The 17,553-nt window shown below is 38.9% G+C and overlaps 1 protein-coding gene across 7 annotated transcripts in view; it reads right to left on the bottom strand.

The window, feature by feature from the left end:
• Positions 1-17,553, bottom strand: part of arap2 (ArfGAP with RhoGAP domain, ankyrin repeat and PH domain 2) — a 304,016-nt gene that overhangs the window by 110,573 nt on the left and 175,890 nt on the right. For all 7 annotated transcript variants that reach the window (XM_043693442.1, XM_043693425.1, XM_043693434.1 and 4 more), the window contains 2 exons: positions 16,958-17,132; positions 14,713-14,844 (listed from right to left, as the gene is read on the bottom strand). In XM_043693442.1, coding sequence (XP_043549377.1) covers positions 14,713-14,844; positions 16,958-17,132 — 307 coding nt within the window. The remainder of the gene's footprint in view (positions 1-14,712; positions 14,845-16,957; positions 17,133-17,553) is intronic.

Raw genomic sequence — 17,553 nt, 5'->3', positions numbered from 1 at the left:
TAGATAATTTCTCTAACATTGTCCTGTACAGGGCAAAGTTGGAACTTGATAAAACGCTGCAGTAAAAAGTGTGTGTGTGAGTGTGAGTGAGAGAGAGAGAGAGAGAGAGAGAGAGAGAGAAGAGAAGACTGGAACCACTCCTGTGACTCCCTCTCCCATCTACAGAATAAGTCACACTTCTCATTCCACTGTAATCCTCACATTAACACTGCTGTCCATGAAAATCTCAGAGGGTCATACTGACACAGACAGCAGTGGTTCCAGTCTTCCCATGCAAGGGCCAGGATTCAAATTGGGTGAGGGGTTTGATGTGGATATCTTCTGAAAATGACTTAGAAATGTAGCATTCTTTTGCCAAAGCTGGAACTGTCTGTGACTGTGAAGAGTTTTTCTATTCCACAGCGGTGACACTGATATTTAGTATCTGCTATTTCAATACAGAAACCAATACAAACAGTAGATCAAAGTGTTTGTGCCTTATCAAGAGTAGAGATCCAATTACTATTCTGAGACTAGGGCTCTCCTTCCCCTCTCAGGATTTGTCTGGGTATGTTATTGGTTTGTTATTAGATTTGTTCAAAGTCAAAATGACTTCTTGTTGTAACAGATCTGTCAAAAACTCTTCAATGCTTCCAACAATTCTGTCTCTTATGAATTCTGATTTCCAAGCTCCGTTTCATAGTTTAAAATTCTACAGTGCCTAAATACTGCTGCATTTCTACTTTTGAAACTTTTGATATTGTAGTAATTCAATGCTGTTACTTTTGTTCAATTTCTAAGATTATTTTGAGTGTTCATTAGAACAACATTTATTATGTTCTTCTAATTATCTAATTCTAAATTATAGCAATGCTGCATTATTTTAACTCTTAAATTTAGCTAAATTACAATGCTGTAGTTTCTGTACAGTTTACTACGACTCCAGCCAAATATTTGTGGCAGAATTAGCGATTTCCCACCCTTGTTAAGTAAAATTGTGGTTGTCCTTCTTTCTGCTGCACAGGTGCAGGTTTCCCACTTTTTTGAATGATTTCCTGCCTTTCATGACCTCTCAGATAATGTGTGCTCTTTCCACAACTTTCCAAATAAAAGACTGTGGCAATAGTTTTAATAAATCTTACCGTCAAAATTGCAGTTTAAACCATTAATCTCCAGTTCTAATCAAAAGCTTAAGAGCCTTCGAATGAATCCTGCTTATGATACTGGATCTAAAAGTCTATTTAGTTAACACTGGTATAGGATGAGCCACCAGTCAGTCCTAACAAGGAGGCATTTAGCTTAATAAGGTGCAGTTTATTGCATGAAGACAACAATTACAAGTTACCTTAGCCAGTTAGACATTATAAATAAGACTATCATGAGGCAGGGACGATATATCGGTCATCAGCATCTTACCGAGACTTTGTTTTTTCATCAAGACCGAATAACATCATCTGATTGAATGGAGTGTAATAAACTCCCCAACATTAACCCAATTATAAACCTTTACTTCCTACACACTAATATTTGCTTTGGGATACCTTGATGAATGCAAACCATGGATTATTAGCGATTATATACCATACATTGTATACAAATATTTCTTTCTGCTGGTAGAAAACGGCTGTTACCTGTATTGTATAGAAGTTCAAGTCTGAAACCTGCTGAGAGTAGTTAGTGCAAGAAATTTTAGTCCGCAGTTTTATTGATGCTCTTCAGAGTACAATATTAAATGCCGTGAGGTACCTATAACTTGCTTTGCATGTAAATTTTCACTGCATGGTGCCAAAATGTTGATTATGTTTAAGTAGTACCAAATACTTAATTGAAAAGAGCAAAGCAAAAAAAAAACAAACATGCTACAACCATATGTAAGAAAGAAATTAAAAAAAAAGATTAAGTTTCTGATCTAAAGTCGAGTCAAAACATCTCCAACATTTGTTCTACAACAGTTGACTCTCCACCATCACCTATACTTTTCGTTATAAACTTTAGATAAGTATGCATGTTAGAGTGCCAAATAGATTGACTTCCATATAACAAGCAGTGGCAGCTATTCATTCCAACTACTATCCTATCTACTATCCATGGGATTTTGTACTGGAAGTTATAGCACTTTGTTCTTCCTGTATCTCCTTTGTGAGATCGGGGATTGATGTGTGAACCATATACGCAAATGTGTATGTACTTAATCAGATTGAAGATGCATGAAAGCATAATTCAGAGACTAAACCAAAAGGGATCAATTTCAATATGTCGTTCAATGTCAAAATAAATACAGACGTTAAATCAAGACAGTAGAAGAAAGGCAAGATTGTGAGGGACAGAAATTCTCCAACAGTAATTAAAATCTGAAGGAATGAGATTCTACACATTAAAATTGTACTTACAGTGAAATAGAGGCATCCTAATTTGTGTGTGCTGTATTCAGTGGGTGCAGCACAACTAAGTACAGGTATGTCACATCATTTCATGCAGTTTATTAACAAGTCTACAGACGGGATATCAGTGTGAACGTCTGGAACAGCAGAGCATTTCTGACAGCAGACATTCTGATTTACATAAAAAAATTATGAATTAGGAGCAGGTCACTCAGCCCTGTTCTGCTATTCAGTAAGCTCCAGATCGATCTGGTTATTCTACATTCTGCTAACCCCAATGATCTTTCACCACTTTGCTTACCAAGCTACAATCTACTTCCCTCTTAATAGCATACAAGGATCTATCCATCCTTTGGGAAAAAAAAAGTTAAAAAGACTCAAGATCGTCTGAGAAAAATGTTTCCATCTATCTTAATTTTTTTTCAATCAGTCACAGGATGTGGGTGTCTCTGGTTGGGGCAGCATTTTTTTCCCATCCCTAATTGGCCACATTGCTATGTGTCTGGAGTCACATGCAGGCCAGATGGTAGATTTCATTCTCTGAAGGGCATTAATGAACCAGATGGGTTTTCCCGACAATCAGCAATGGATTCATAGTCACCATGAGACTCTTAATTCCAGAAATTTATTGAATTCAAATTCCACCATCTGCCTTGGCAGGATTCAAACTCAAGTACCCAGATAATCACATGGGTCTTCTGGATTAACAGTGTACTGATAATGCCATTAGGCCTTCACCTCCCCCAGTTGGTGACCCTAGGTTAAAATAGTGTCCCACGAGTTCTAGATTCTTCTACAAAAAGAAGTAACTTTTCTGCATGTATCCAATCAAAAAAGGCTGCATACTCTATAATGTACTCATTATAGTTTCATGACTGTATGACCAAATTTAGCACTAACGCCATTTACAAATCTGGTGCTGCCAACATAATGAGTTGGATCTCAAACAACAGAGTACAGGAAAAAAATAGACAGCTTAGTGGCATGGTGTAAAGACAAAAATCTCTCCCTCAATGATAACAAAACAAAGGGGTTGATCATCAATTTATGAGAAAGTGGAGGACATGCCCCTGTCTGTATCAACGGTGCTGAGGTGGAGGCGGTCAAGAGCTTCAAAGTGCTGGGAGTAAATATCACCAACAGTCTGTCCTGGTCCATCCAGGTCAAAGCTAAAGTCAAGAAAGCACCAATACCTCTACTTCCTCAGAAGGCTAAGAAAATTCAGCATGTCCAAAATGATTCTTACCAATTTTTATAGATGCACCACAGAAAGTATCCCATCCGGATGCAACACGGCATGGTATGGCAACTGCTCTGCCCAAGACCGTAAGAAATTACAGAGTTGTGAATGGAACCCAGTCCATCAAAAAACTAGCTTTCCTTCTATTGGCTCTGTCTACATTTCCCACTGCCTTGGGAAAGCAGCCAACAGAATTAAAGACCCCTCTCACCTCAGTTATACTCCCTTCCATCCTCTTTCATAGGGCAGAAGATACAAAAGTTTGAAAACACGTACTGACAGATTTAAGAGCAGTTTCTCCCACACCATTATCAAACTTAGGAACAGATCACTCACAGATTAGAGTTAATCTTTCTCTGCATCTTCTCTGTAGCTGTAACACTATATTCTACATTGTGTTCTATTTCCCTGATGTACTTATGCAAGGTACAATTTGTCTGGTTACCAAGATCTTTCTTGACCTAAAATTTCTCAATCAAGCTGTCTCTTACTTTTCCAAACTCCAGCAGATACAAATCTGCATTTCTCATAACAGAACCTTTCCTCATTAGACAGCTCATCCATTTCATGTATTCGTCTGGTAAACCTTCTCTGAACCATTTACAATGAATGTTCACCTTTCCTGAAACAAGGAGACTAATGCCTACAGTACTCCAGACATGGTCTCACCAATGCCCTATATAACGGAAGCATAACATCCCTACTCTTAGAGTTTAATGTTTAGCATTAATTGCATGTAGTCACTATATGTGTTGCTATTAACGTGCTAATTGAACAATGAGCACTGTTAACCTCACCATTATTTCTACCTCAAAATCCAGACCACAGCGTCATTGCTCATTAGTTCTTTATCAGTTAAGCAGAGAACATTGTTATTCTGACAAATAGAAGCTTCACACTGCCAGAACATTGTCTGTAAAATTTTGCATTAAACATAAACTATTAGAAAAATGCATGGGGATGACAGTTACAGATGATCGCTGCCTAAATTTGTCCTTTTCTGCTGTGTTAAATTGCTTCAATAAATACTCAATCTAAGGATCAATGTATAGAAATTAAACGTTCCTATGGTAGACAGCATGCATGCTCATAAATAATGTTGGGACAGATAGTAGTAGCATCTGCTATCTGAGCACCGACACACTTGTTTCATGATAGACTGAAGTTGCACCCCACATAATAAATCTGGATTTATAAAAGAATTTTTTCTAAATCATCCAACAGCATTCAACTAAATGCATTTTAGAGCAAGAGTGGAACTAATATATAATATTTCACATTAATGCAAAGTGATTTTGTGCTTTAACCTACAAGTGGCAGTGTAACTGTAGCCTAAGGTGAACTTGACTTGCTATTAATAGGATCACCTTTCTGTCCTTGTTTATTAGCTAGGCTGTTATCACCATAAACTACCTGTCTCAGCAAGTTTATCAACTTATTTTTCTTACAGGTTGAAACTGGACCTCTGAAAGAGAGTTGACCTTTTGTTCTCTGCACTCACCTTTCAGGACTTCATCATAATGACTGACTAGAAAGTCCCCATTTGACCTCACCTACAGATCTGTTTGGCATATTTCTGAGCATTTATACATTAGGTCAGAAAGCATCTCTCATACATTATTAATTTCTTTCTAGCAATGAACTGAACCTGTGACCATAAACAAAAAATGCAAAGAAAACAAACTACTTTGTAAAATGAATCTACGTTTCACAAGAACCTTTCTATTCAATTGCCTAGACATTCTGTGTAAAACCAGTAACACCCCATGAATTTCCTTTCCCTCTCCACTGGGTGTATCTCTGATGAGGTGTAAGTGAGGACTGCAGATGCTAGAGATTAGAGTTGAGAGTGTGGTGCTGAAAAAGCACAGCAGGTCAGGCAGCATCCGAGGAGCAGGAAAATCAACATTCCTGATGAAGGGCTGTCACCCAAAACATTGACTCTCCTGCTTCTCGGATGCTGGCTGACCTGCTGTGTTGTTCCAGCACCACACTCTTGACTCTGATGAGGTGTGCCAGGTCCATTGACTAAAATTGTGTTGCTGGCCTTGGTGTAATTTTGTAAAGGAATTACGTCTCCCTCGGGAGCTGTGCCAATACTGAGTGTTGCAACAGAGGCCTTAGGCAGCTCTATCACATGCCATACACTGACTGCCCTGCTTCAATGGCAGCCAAAGTACTTACATTCCACCATTCTAAGTGGCAGGGCTACAGTGGAAATAAGATGCAGAAATCTGGCTTCTCTTCACAGATGCTGCTAGACCTATTGAGCTTTTGCAGCAATTTCTAATTTTGTTTCAAATTCACAGCATCCGCAGTTCTTTCAGTTTTCAGTTCTAAGTCAAGACGGTATTTAGTTTGAATAGGAACTTGTAGGTGGTGGAGGTTCCATGCATCCTCTGGTCTTGTACCCCTCGGTGGTAGAGGTCATATATTTGGAAGTTACTGTCAATGAAGTCACGGTGAGTACTGTGTTGCATCTGGTACATAGTACACAGTGCTGTTACTGAAAGTCACATTCATGCCATGGAAGTACCGGACAATGACCATTTCCAACATGAGATCATCTAACTACTTCCCCTCAAGATTCTTGGAGTTACCATTGACTAGATACACAACTGAATTAGTCATAAAACTACTGTGCCATCTACAGCAGGTATTCTATTGTGACTAAATCAACTCCTCACTCCCCAAAACCTGTGCACCATTTGCAATGCACGAGTCAGGACAGATGGGATACTCTTCACTTACGTGAATGAGAACAGCTCTAAAAACACTTAAATAATCACTTACTCTAATATTAGTGGACAATGGCAGCAGTGCGTACCATCTACAAGGCAAACAGCAGTAACTCACCAAACCTTCTTTGATAGTAACACTTAAACAATCTCTGCCACATTAAAGGACCGAGGTAGTTGGTGCAAGAGAAACCATTATCTTTATATTTCCTTCCTGATTTTGAACTACAACATCATTCACATCAAAACTGCATTAAAATCCTGGAAATAATGCACTTTCCACCTCCACCCACTTTCCCAAACAGTATTGTAAGTACCTTCAATATAGAGACCACAACAGTTAAAGAAGGTAGCTCACCAAAAACTTCTCAAAAGCAAGTAACTACAGGCATTAAATGCTGGTTTTGCCAGCAACACCTACAATCCAAAAAAAAACAAAACATAACATTCCCAAGTATTTATACATCGAACTATCAAAAGGTGAAATTCATGTCCAAGGTTTAAATGGCGGCAGTTTGATTGTCGAATATGTGACACAATATGCACCAACAATGCCTCTTGGCTTTCTTGAAACAAAATGGAGATAATAGATGAGGTAGAACGAATCTATGTTCTAAATCACACTTGAAACATTACAATGCCATTCAATGTCACTGACTGAAAGGAAACAGCTGAATTTTTCCATAAAATTTGGGAATGTCATAAAAGGATACAGTTTGTGAAATTACATTCCATACTGTCAGAAAGAAGATTATGGCCTATAGATAAAATCAGAGTGGAAGCTAGTATCATTGAAAGCAGCAGGAACATTGTAAGACACCTGTTAGAATGTTCTGGTCAACTGTGACAAAGAAAGATGAATTCCCTTTAATTGCAGCACTGAGTGGCAGCAGGAACATTAGCACCTCCTGTAAAACCTCACGGCAGTCAGCTACACAAGATATCGATGACAGTTTTATAAGGAACTTGTCAACTTTCTCAACAGCTAGAACATTTCATACTAAACCACATGAAGGGATTGTTGCATATGGGCTTGAAAACATTAAGCACCACATACCATGATGATGTCATGCGGAATTGTGGGTAAAACAGAATAGAATTCAAAGGAGTGAGGCCTAAGATCTTTCCTAAAGTCTCCACTACAAATGCCTGTCACATCAATGTAACTTGTAGCTGGTTGTTAACAAACAATAAACTTCATTTTGTTAACTCTAAGAGGGGAGAGAGAGATTTTAAAAATGACATGAGGGACTTTTGTTTTACACAGAGGGTAGTTCACATGTGGAATGAACTTCCAGAGGAAGTGGTGGATGTGGGTACAATTACAACATTTAAAAGACCATTTGGATAAGTACGTGAATAGGAAAGGGTTGGAGGAATATGGGTTAGGAGCAGGCAGGTGGGACAAGTTTAGTTTAGATTTATGATCAGCATGGACTGATTGGACCAAAAGGCCTGTTTCCATGCTGCATGACTCTATGAATCTTCTAGATACAGAAAGTAGTAGATCACCTCTACTATACCAGACCAGGCAGGCCCTTGTAGTTTCCTTAATTTTAAGAGAATGGTGAGAGCAACCTTCATCCTGAGCAACAGTTCATACGATATTGTGAGACTGCATGTCCATACAATAGAGTTCAGTCAGAAAGATGAATAAAAACATTGGTACAAAAGGTATATTTCTAAGGACAGTCATAAATGACAGAAAAATAAACAGAGAGTTACAAAGTTTTACAAAGGACTTCCAAAGCTCAATGACTAGACAACTGTAGGGGTGGCCACCTATGACTGGAAAGCTAAAACATTCAAAAGATCAGAAGTGGAGTACAGGTAACTTGAAAGTTTGTAAAACAATTCCAGAAACAGGAAGAACAAGATCAAGGAGATTTATGAAAATAAATACGGTAGTTTTAAAAATCAAGGCATTGCGTAAGCAAATACCAATGTTGGTTACTGAGCACACACCTGGTTCTTCAGTAGGCTTGATGTAAATTAGGGTAATAGTATTAATAGAGTTTCTGATGATCACAGAGGATAGAATCTTAAAAATTTAGCTATAAATGCTTCAGACTTATAAAGTCTAAAGGTAACAAAAGCAAAGGGATTCACCCGATGAGCTGAAGCAGGGATAAATCGTGTTATGAGCAGTGCTTGGTCAAAGAGCAAAACAACTTGAGTAGGAGCAGGTGCAGTAAAAACATTTGATGCTCTTGACATTAAATAGAAACTTGCCCATGTGCAACTTTAAAGAATATATTACTTTCTAATCCATTATCCACCCTACTAAGAATTTGTATGGCAGTGAGAAGTCAGCCTTATACAGGCACAAAAACCTCATTTTTGCTGTATTCTTAAAGCAACCTTTGATAGATTTTGCTTCCCAGTTAATATTAACAAACAAAGAGCTCATGACAGAACAGTATTTAAGTTTAGCAAATCTCTCTGTCAATGCTCAGAGTAAACTGTTTCATAAGGGTGAGAGTGGTTATACTATCGAGAAAATTTATTGATGTGTTTTGTCCCTTTAAGAGGGCCAAGTTATGTAGATTGGAAAGTGTAAGCACTGGGTGCAGGTCACAGATGCAGCAACTGAAAGTCTTTCTCTTTGAGAACTTAAAAATATGTTATGGCTTTTCTTCATGCATTTTGACTTTTTCATTTTCACTTTTCAAAAAAAGCTCTTTGCATATTTATTTGATGTTCATTGTTGCATGTTTTGTCGCATTGCTGATGGCTATGGTTTCTGTGGCTGCCATCTAAATCTGGACCGTGGGGATGACATGAGATGTGCTTTTCTCTCTTTTTGCCTTTCCTACAAAAGCAAATAAGGAAAAGTGGAATAAAAGAGAGGCAGGTCACTTACACAAGAAGCAAATTGCACCTCCTCTTGCTCAAGTTGTTTTGTCTTTACATTGAGCACTGATACTACGGCATGTCGGAAAAGATTTGTTCTTGCAATTTCCCTGCATTAGGAATGCAGTGACAAAGTTGTGCCATTTTCTTCAGCCTGACATTTCAGGCATGATTCATGACAGTGGCTGCTTTGCCTTTGGCTGTGAAGTTGATAGACAGCCTTGAACTTCTACACTACTGGATCACTCCAAACATCTTCAAGGGATACTCATATCAAAATAGATCTGCATCTTACCAGTGCTGACAAGTGACAAAATAAGTTGTTAAGAAGGGCCACGATTCCAGAACATTCCTTGTGCAAAAGCAACAGAAGTAGCATGAAGGATGTGGCAATTTTGAAAAAAAAAGGTAGTTTATCCGCTCCCACTCCTGGGGTAGAAAGCATCATGATAGCAGATATTGCATTATTTAGATCCCTATGCTACAACCTTTATGAACAGCATAATCTATCGTTACATTAAGCTGATGAAATAGACAACATCATGAATGAGACTATTACATTGATAAATTATTTCATTCCAGCCTTTTTTGAAGGGGGAATAGGACTGGGAAAGTGGATCTTAGATGACAAAGGATATTGTATAACATTTGAGACAGAGGGAAAAAAAGGGAATATCATGAAATATACACAGCAACCAGCAGCATTGTACAATTCATCATTACATTGCGATAGAAGTTTGAGTATTTGGATAAATCTAATAAGAGGGCATTAGGAAACCAATCTTAAACTAAACTGTATTCAATGAACGACTTCTTGCAAAAGAAAAAGGCCTTGCCTTCCTAAAAATGATTCAACATCAATGAAAAAACATCCAGGTGATGACGAACAGGGGATTCGCAGTGATATGTTCTAAGTGCAGATCCTAATCGTGTCCTGGAGAACAAACCAATCATTCTCTTTGAAATTTATTTGTTGCCATGGAAACAATTTGAAGAGATACGATATGAGCCTACATTTCTAAAATACATAAGAATTATAGAAGGAAATATGGACTAAAAGGAATCTGAAGTAGATCCACAACGAATAACGATCCAGCTTTCACTGTCACTACATCCCCTCATCAGTGATAATGACGACAACAGTTTACAAATCTTATTTGACTAAAAGTGACAAGCAATACATGGATTAGATCAATAACTGAATAATGTATTTTCTACCAGCATTTTTTTCCAGTAATTTATTCTTCTTCTTGAAAGGTGTTAATTATAGAGTCATAGAAATGTACAGCATGGAAACAGACCCTTCGGTCCAACCTGTCCATGCTGACCAGATATCCAACCCAACCTAGTCCCACCTGCCAGCACCTGGCCCATATCCATCCAAACCCTTCTTATTCATATACCCAACCAAATGCCTCTTAAATGTTGCAATTGTACCAGCCTCCACCACATCCTCTGGCAGCTCATTCCATACACGTACCACCCTCTGCGGAATTAAACTCCATCTGCCACTTCTCAGCCCATTGGCCCATCTGGTCCAGATCCTGTTGTAATCTGAGGTAACCCTCTTCGCTATCCACTACACCATCAATTTTGGTGTCATCTGCAAACTTACTAACTGTACCTCTTATGCTCGCATCCAAATCATTTATGTAAATGACAAATGTAGAGGGCCCAGCACCGATCCTTGTGGCACTCCACTGATCACAGGCCTCCAGTCTGAAAAACAACCCTCCACCACCACCCTCTGTCTTCTAACTTTGAGCCAGTTCTATGTCCAAATGGCTAGTTCTCCCTGTATTCCATGCGATCTAACCTTGCTAATCCCTTTCTTGTGGAGTGGAGGAAAAGGAAACATTGGAAGGAGGCAAAGTTTTTCACGTCTAGGTATCCCTCCAGTGCCCTGTATATGTAGTGATTAAATATGTAGTGTGAAACCAGCACAATCATGATCTCACTAGAAGTTCACATAGGTTCACTTTTGACAGAGGTACCTGGATAACGATCAGGAGCCTAGAATTGGTTGGTATCTGCACCCTAACGCAGGAACATTGAAGCAAAACTGTACTCCTATGACTGCAACCCAAAACAAACTATTTTGGCGTATATCAGAGACAATAGCTGTAACATCTTACGCAGCTACTCACTGCCTATACTCACTGAATTATTCACACAAAGGGGGAAAGAAAAATAGGTTGAGACAGGGATTACTGTAATGCTGGGGACCCTGCCAGTCACTGTGAAGATAGTAAACTAGACTGAAGATCAGAAGTCCCACCCCGAGCATGAACCTGAGCCTATCATTTTCAGAGGGACAATAATGGGGAAAGCACTGTATTAACATAGACCATTACAGCACAGTACAGGCCCTTCGGCCCTCGATGTTGCACCGCCCTGTCATACTAATCTGAAGCCCATCCCACCTACACTATTCCATGTACGTCCATATGCCTGTCCAATGACGACTTAAATGCACTTAAACTTGGTGAATCTACTACCGTTGCAGGCAAAGCATTCCATACCCTTACTACTCTCTGAGTAAAGAAACTACCTCTGACATCTGTTTTATACCTATCTCCCCTCACTTTAAAGTTGTGTCCCCTCATGTTTGCCGTCCCCATACTTGGTAGGAACAGCTATGGGTATGTTACAGGTTTCTTTGAATAGAAGAGTACCATTTACAGAGGTAATGTGGTTCGGGATCTTTCAGGATGGTTAAAGATAGTTATCAATATGAATAAATGTGGATGGACTAATTGAAACTATGAAGCTTACTGAGACTATCAAAAGGGTGAAGAGTAACTGTCAAAAGTAGTTGTCAAGGCATTTAAAACTCTTGCTGTATAAATTTTTGAGATACAACATCTAGAGTGTTTAAAAAAAAGCTTGTTTTTTCATGTTTTTGTTGGTTCAGAACTATAAGATCAATTTCATAATCTTCCATTATTATCATAGGATACCTGTGATTTCATCGATTGACTTCATGTGAATAGTGACTCTTGAAATGGCACTGTGAAGTTCAATGTTTTTATAAGGGATTATATGTTTGAATGAAACATTTGTTGTTACAAGGGATTATGCAACTGAAGAAATGTAAATGTAGTGCAAGAGTTTTTATCAGTGAGACTGCCTTCACAGAATTAAAGAACTGTTGCTAGGTAGAACGACACTCAGTCCATTATGTCAGCACCTTCTCCAAATGAGTATTCCAAATGATTACTGCTATTCTCCTGCCTTCCCTTGGCAATCCTACACATTGTTATTTGAAAAGGAATCATCTAATTCTCTCAATATCTCCGTGAAACCTACCTCCCTCAGACTTTCTGCCAGTGAATTCCAAACCCTAACCACTTGCTTTGTGGAAGAAAGGTTTTTGATCACATCACTTTCGCTGCTGTTACTAATCATTTTTAAAACTACACCCACTCATTTGTAATCTTTTCACAAATGGAAAAGGCTGATTTCTCCCTCCAGAATCTCAGAATTTTGAATTCTTCAATCTGATCACCTCTTAGCTTGTTCTTCTCCAAGAACAATCCCAGTTTCCACAATCCTTCATTTCTGGAATCACTCTCATAAATCTCTCCTGTGCTGTCTCTTGTATATTTGTAACCTTTCAAAAGTTTGACACCCAGAAATGGATACGATGCTCTACTTCAGGCTGAACTACAGATGTATTCACATTCAATGTAACCTCCTTGCTACTTTATTTTGTGTGCCTTGGTTAATTTATGTTTACAAATTGCTTTCTCAACCTGTCCTGTAACCATTACAAAATAAAATCCAAGGTTCAACTGCACATGCACTTCCCTGTACCCTTTATATGATACTGTCTCTCTAATGTTCCCTCTACCAAAATATATTACCTTACACTTAGCATTGATCTTCATCTACTACCTATCCACCCACTCCATCCACTTATCTGAAGTTCTCCTTTCAGTTTGCAATGGTTTCAAATATATTTGCCATCTGCAAATTTTGAAATTGTGCTCTGTACACTAAGGTTCAAATTATTACCATATATCACAAGAAGCAAAGGTCCCAAGTAATCTTCTCAGAGAAATTCCATTGCAAATCTTCCCCAGCTTGAAAAAATCCTAAAATCAAATTTATAGAACAGGAGGGCATTGTTCCATTGTGCCTGTTCCAGCTCCCAAAAGAGCCATCCAGCCAGTTCCATTCTCCACTCCTATCTCCCTAGAACTTTAAATAGTATTTTGAGAGTAATACTGACCATTACTCACTTTCCTGTCATTCAGTCAGTTTTTAAAATCCTTTTTTGGAAAGCAATATCTGCAACGGACACTTGGAACTTTGGTTTAAACTTGGCATGGGCTAGTACTATATTAGCATATGTGCTAGAAAGGGCCACAGATGTGTGTTGAGGGCATAGGTTGACATGGGTCGAACGAGGGGTTCTGGGGTGGACAGCCTGGCCTATGTTGGGATGGAAGATATGATTGGTTATAAGTGTGGTTGAGGACATGAGGTTGCACAGGCTGAAATGGATAGGCATGAAGAGGGTGTTAGGGTGAGGTGAGATGGTATGGGAACTGCAGGGAAGTTTGATATTTCATTTTACTTTTAAAACTTTAATAAACTGTTGGAATAATGAGCCAGATCTTACCCACAAGCTAACACTGCACCCAGCGACAGCTACTGCTCTCAGAATCACAGAAGTGTTATGGCACAGCAGGAGGCCACACAGCCCACTGCACCTACACTTGGTGTTCCATTGGTCTCCCTGCCTCCCAGGGAACACGGTCATCCCATAATTAAAACTGCAAATTCAGGGGCCGCTTGGGCTGGGTTGGGTTAGTGGAGGCAGGATCTACGAGTGAGAAGCCAGCCCGAAAAGTTCATTTTTCACTGTGTTTGAGATCAAAAGATGGTGGTTATTAAACATTTCATTGGTTACCCTGATTTGCATTTAAACGAGGTGATTTTGCAACATCAACAGGTCATCAGAAAGAGCCTCTGACAGTGTCCTCTGCACAATGCTTTGGTGAATGTTAATTTCCATACATTCTAATCTGCCATTCCAGGACAAACTATACCATGGCTTGCCTTCTATAAAACTACTGAGTCCATTTGCACTCATCTTCATTCAATTAATCAATATCTGTTGGCTCACTGTACAAACACACAGGGAAAATGGGATAATGAAGCACAGTATACCAATGATGCCGTTACAACTGCGAAGTGCAAAGAGGAAGAGGGGAGATTCAGCCACCTAAATCTTTCAGTTTTATTTTACCGTAACTTGAATCTGAGTACAATGATTCAGGATTAGTGTCAGAGGGCGAAATTTCATTTTGACACAATTGAATCATAATATAAACATTTCATTTGTTTAAGGAATACCAAAATTATAGCACGTGTACAGGTCATTTGACTTTTCAAACCAATGTTGGTGTCAGCATCCTGATGTACAGTTATTGGTAGCTCACTCTGTCCCAGTATTAAACAACTGAGCGAATGCTGAAATGTAGATGCCTTCACATAACAAAGCATAACCTACCTTCCTTCAATCTTTTCTCAGTTACAGTTTTTGTAGTGTTCATGGCCTTGTAGAGGAAACCACACAAAAAGCTGGACTGTGAGTTATTAGAAAGGATGCCAGCTTTAGACAGTTCATCAATCTTTGGAAGGACTATGGATAAACAACAAATAAACAATGTTCAGAATGGACTTAAATAAGGAACGTGTTCTCATAAAATGTGCTTCTAAATGTAATGCATTTTTAATCTTTATTAAATCTTTGTGACATATAAAGCAGGAGCACATCATTATTGGTCTTGTACTCAGCAACGGAATCAAACTCATGACTTGTATTAACTCACAGCTAGTATTTGTAAGTGTGTTAAATTCAAACATTTTACCCACTTCTAAGTTTGAACAAGTTATATGCAAATGTTTCCATCCTGACAGTGAAACTTTATGTTTTGAGTGATCAAACCTCCCTAAGTCCATAGGGTTTACTTTTACACAAGAAAACAATGGTTGGCAGAGTGAAGCTCCTCACCCCAATCTTAGTCATATTCTCTTAACAGGCACACAATTGTAGGCATGGGAAACCAGCATATTCTGAAAGGGTGCGTTTTCTAAGTATAAACATGATGGCTTGCATTTAGTAGTTCTAAAACAGCAAGTGTAACAGAGTGTTACAAGGGGACATAAATTTAAGGTGAAGGGTGGAAGGTATGGGGGGGATGTCATGGGTAGGTTCTTTACCCAGAGAGTGGTGGGGGCATGGAATGCGCTGCCTGTGGGAGTGGCAGAGTCAGAATCATTGGTGACCTTTAAGCAGTAATTGGATAGGTACATGGATAGGTGTTTAAGCTAGGACAAATGTTCGGCACAACATCGTGGGCCAAAGGGCCTGTTCTGTGCTGTATTGTTCTATGTTCTATGTGCTTACTGTTAAGCACCATAGTTGCATAGATTATTGGCTATTGTTATCACATATAGTGAAAGATGAAAAGATGCCTGAAGGAAACATGTCAATTTTTTTTTAAAAGTCACTATCAGAAGCTGAAGGCTCTCCAGTGATCAGGATCAATTTTATACAAAGGAATTCACTTTGTCCTCAGTGCTTCACACACTAACAAAAGCAATCAATTCTCCAGCACACAGGACACAAGTCTGAAAAACAGCCCAATTGACAGCCTAGAGACCTGCTACACAAGGTCATTGCCAATGTCTCCCAATCGCACTGGAGGTGAGGGTACAGTGTATGATTGCAAGAAAGCAAAATATGGCTGGGGTGGAAACAGAAACCAACAGAGAATTATAGTGAGTTTATTTAAGTTTGAGGGAAGCACCCCTTGTTCCTGGAAACATGGTCTGAAGAAGAGTCACAATGGACTCAAAACATTAACTTAGTTTCTCTCTCCACAGATGCTGCTGGACATGAGTTTCTCCAACATTTTCTGTTTTTTTTTATTTCAGAGTTCTAGCTTTTGCAGCATTTAGCATTTACTGGAAAGGCACTTGCTTCATGATTTTTGTTTTCAAGCTGTTGAGTTTTCCAGGCACAGATAACCCAACCATCCAGTGTTACAACCAGAATGACAATTAAAATGAATGAGATGAACCAGTTTCCCATAAATAAGTTGGCTGGCCATCCTTGTCCTGCTTCCATTTGAACTAGAGGTAGGCAGGTTCAAGATTTATTGGTTTCTGCTTCCAATATATTTGCTTTGCACCTCTGACCAGCTGTGACCCACCCATTTTTGGGAGTCAAACTTCAACCCTTATTTGTTTGGTAGGTCTACAAATGACTATCTTTCTCTTTCAAAAGGATGAAATAACTTCATGTAAACTTCAATTTCTGCAAATTTTATAACATCTGTTTGAAGAAACAGCAGGCTTCATCTACCTACATCTTATAAATAGTCAAATGTGTTCAAAGTTGCTTAATTAATTCGTAAGGAATTCTGGTGCTAACCAAACACAGGCAGTCTCCGGGTTGCAAAGGGTTCCATCCTGGACTCCACTTGCAAGTCAATTTGTGAGCAATTTGGAACACAATGCAGGACAAGCTAAAGCAGCTATCCGTAAATACAGAATTGTCCTTATGCCAGGTCTTTAAAATTACACCCCTGTATGGGACTGTGTCTATAAGTACAAGCATTTGGAAGTTGGACATTTGTAAATCAGGGACCCATGAATTCACAAAATCAACTTCACATCTGACTGTAAAAAATATGTTAACTCTCAAAGTTCACACCATTTTGGTTGCAGGCCATAAATAAAAGTTTTACCTGAGAGTTTGTTATGGAACAGGAACTCCATTTGTAACCGTTGGCCAGCTTTCTGTGCCAATAAGTAAGGGGTACAGTAAGTAGGTTCTCCCGTTGCACACATGACATCTGCCCCACTGAAAACAAGTGACATAGTCTCCAAGATATCCTGTGTCACAACTGCTTGACATAAAGCCTGTATATGAGAATAATAGGATAGTAAAGAATGGATAGGCATAATTACAAGATTAAGTTTAAAAAAAAACAGGTAGTTCCATCTTTACACGTGAATATGCATTATCCATCAAACAGAGCTTCAAGGACAACAGATGCAATGAGATGTCTGCAATATCAACACTTCAAGTTAGAAGTTAATTTTATCGCACATAAGTGATTCAAACCAGTCATACAGTTTTTATAATGAGCTGAAAAATGTGTTGCTGGAAAAGCGCAGCAGGTCAGACAGCATCCAAGGAGCAGGAGAATTGACGTTTCGGGCATAAGCCCTTCTTCAGGAATGAGGAAGGTGTGCCAAGCAGGCCAAGATAAAAGGTAGGGAGGAGGGACTTGGGGGAGGGGCATTGGGAATGCGATAGGTGGAAGGACGTTAAGGTGAG

This window comes from Chiloscyllium plagiosum, chromosome 1 (assembly GCF_004010195.1).
Source record: "Chiloscyllium plagiosum isolate BGI_BamShark_2017 chromosome 1, ASM401019v2, whole genome shotgun sequence".
In the NCBI taxonomy this organism is placed as follows: domain Eukaryota; kingdom Metazoa; phylum Chordata; class Chondrichthyes; order Orectolobiformes; family Hemiscylliidae; genus Chiloscyllium; species Chiloscyllium plagiosum.
The sequence above is the reverse complement of the archived record's forward strand: the minus strand, read 5'-3'. Positions and strand labels throughout refer to the sequence as shown.